We start from the raw sequence: 2,382 nt of genomic DNA, 5'->3' as shown, positions 1-2,382 counted from the left end.
CTGTGCCTCCTCTCTCCCTGCCACCTCCCCCACCCTATCAGACGTGTTCGGCCTTCCCACCCCCCCTCTCAGCCTGGGCACGGGGAGCAGCCGCTCGCCCTCCCCTCTCACCCTCATCCAGGCCGTCTCCAACAAGCCTTTTGCCACCAAGCCGGTTCTGATGTGGAGCAAACACGACGTGGCCGACTGGCTGGAGAGCCTAAACCTGGCTGAGCACAGAGACACCTTCATGGACAACGACATTGAGGGCAGCCACCTGCCTAGCCTGCAGAAGGACGACCTCATAGACCTAGGGGTGACCAGGGTCGGACATCGGATGAACATAGAGAGAGCTTTGAAACTTCTGATGGATAGATGAGAAGTGGAGAGGATGATGAGGTCTCTGAGTTTCCAACGCTACAACTTCACAACAGGCTTCTAAGTTCATTATGAATTATGTCCATAACAATCATTTTTATTTACGTTGACTTATTTAAACTATACTTACTAATTAATTGTTATGATGATGCTTGTTTTGTTGAAACTTAGGAATATCCTCATGTATCCTGAAGAAACTGCAACTTGAAACAACACTGCAGTTTTCTGAATAAGCAAGAAGGTCCCCCAGAGTGGGATAGAGCGGTCACAGGTGAGACAGAGCTGCTCTGTCAGTAGGATGGAAGGAAGGAAGTAGATACACAGGGACCTGGCTGTAATGTGGAAAATACTACACTATCAAACACAACAGCAGCCTAATCGCTATGGGATTTAAGGACTTCTGAAATCAACCTCATTTAAATGCAAAACCAGAACCAGCTTTGCAGGGGTTTCATTTTCTACTGTTTCTCATTTAGAAATTATGCGGTGAATATCTTTGTAGGAAAAAGGGGAAACATTTACAGTTTCGACTGTATCTGCACTTCTGCTTGTGAAATGAAGTTTTCTCTCTCGCCCTTTTCACTGGGTTGTAGGTTGATTTTAGAGACAGTACAGTGTATTCTCTGACACAGACATGTATACCCTGAAAGGAGATCACATCAGATGAATTTCTAAATTGGTACAGTAGCAAAGTTGTTGCCCTTAGTTTTCACTTGCCATGTATTCAATCTTATTTCAATAGCTGGCCTTGTTTACTTGAGGGTTTTAAACACAGTATTGAAAATGTAAATTCAATTGTTCATAAATCATTATACTGTCTTCCACAGGAAGCTGAACTGTGTGCCAACAGCTCCCCCTACTGTAGTCTCCTGAACATGACATGGCACAGTGCTTGGCACTGGCAGTCAGGGCTTTCCAATCGTCAACCATCATGCTTTCTTTCACAGTCTTCTATGTCCTCTGAGAGGAATAACACACATTATCACATTAGTTTATTACTGTATACCCTGAACTAATGTTTAGGGCTTTGGGGTTGAAGACATTCTATCAGGAATGAATGACCCAGAGTTACAGGGTTGGGGTCAATTCCATTTCAATTAAAGGTAGAGTCAGCGATATGACGTAGATGCACAAAGTAAACAGCATAGTGGGTCAATTTTACGCAACGACTTAGAGAGTTAGATTGCGACGCTCAGCTTCTCTGCTGTTTTGGTCCCGTGGCTACCATGTTGTAAGTGCGTGAAGTGAACCCGTGCACATGCACAGATACTGTGTGTGACTGTGTGAGAGTGAAGTCTTGAATCTTGCTCATTTCAATATCTGTGGTGCTGCTCGCTCAACGTCATTTTGCAGACTCTGTGGAAGTAAACTGAATTTCCAATTCTACATGTTTCGCAACGAGAAGCATTGAGTAAAATTGAAATGGAATTTCAATGTATTTCCTGGTTGAAAAGGAATTGACCCCAACACTGCATGTTGTTGAAGACAGATATCAGTCAAGTGTATGCACTATATGGGAAAAAGTAGGTGAACAAACACTAAACCTGGTATCAGAATGAGAAGAGTTCAACTTGTTTGGCAAGCAAAGAGAGACACAGATTCCACTAGGAATCAATTTGGTATGAATGTTTACTTTTTGTGTATGATAATTGAACTATTAGAGATGTATTTAATTTATGGTGGTGTTTTGATGTGTTTTGTTGAAGAGGAAGACATTTGTATGCATCCACAGAGCTAAAAACCCACTGGGCAAAAACTGGTCGAATCAACGTTGTTTCCACGTCATTTCAACCCCAAAATGAAATGTGATGTTGAATCAACGTAGAAATGTGATTTGATTTGAAAAAAGTAATCAACGTAAAGGAATTTAGTCTTTTTTTCACCCACCTTTTAACCTAAATCCAATGACATCGTGATATTTTTGGTTGATTTCACATTGGTTGACAACTCAACCAAATGTAAATCAAAACTTTGCATTTGGTTGAGTTGAGCATAATTTCCCTCCATGTTTTCAAGGCAGGGTCT

The 2,382-nt window shown here is 41.9% G+C and overlaps 1 protein-coding gene across 1 annotated transcript in view; it reads left to right on the top strand.

Annotated features, from left to right (window-relative positions):
• LOC121531646 (SH3 and multiple ankyrin repeat domains protein 2) overlaps positions 1-2,164 on the top strand; it is a 140,952-nt gene extending 138,788 nt beyond the window's left edge. Inside the window, exon 21 of the mRNA XM_041836997.2 lies at positions 1-2,164. This exon is cut by the window's left edge and continues 171 nt beyond it. Coding sequence (XP_041692931.2) covers positions 1-358 — 358 coding nt within the window. The 3' untranslated portion in view covers positions 359-2,164.
• The last annotated feature ends 218 nt before the right edge of the window (positions 2,165-2,382 follow it).

Source organism: Coregonus clupeaformis, chromosome 19 (genome assembly GCF_020615455.1).
Source record: "Coregonus clupeaformis isolate EN_2021a chromosome 19, ASM2061545v1, whole genome shotgun sequence".
In the NCBI taxonomy this organism is placed as follows: domain Eukaryota; kingdom Metazoa; phylum Chordata; class Actinopteri; order Salmoniformes; family Salmonidae; genus Coregonus; species Coregonus clupeaformis.
This window is presented reverse-complemented; position numbering and strand designations above follow the sequence as displayed.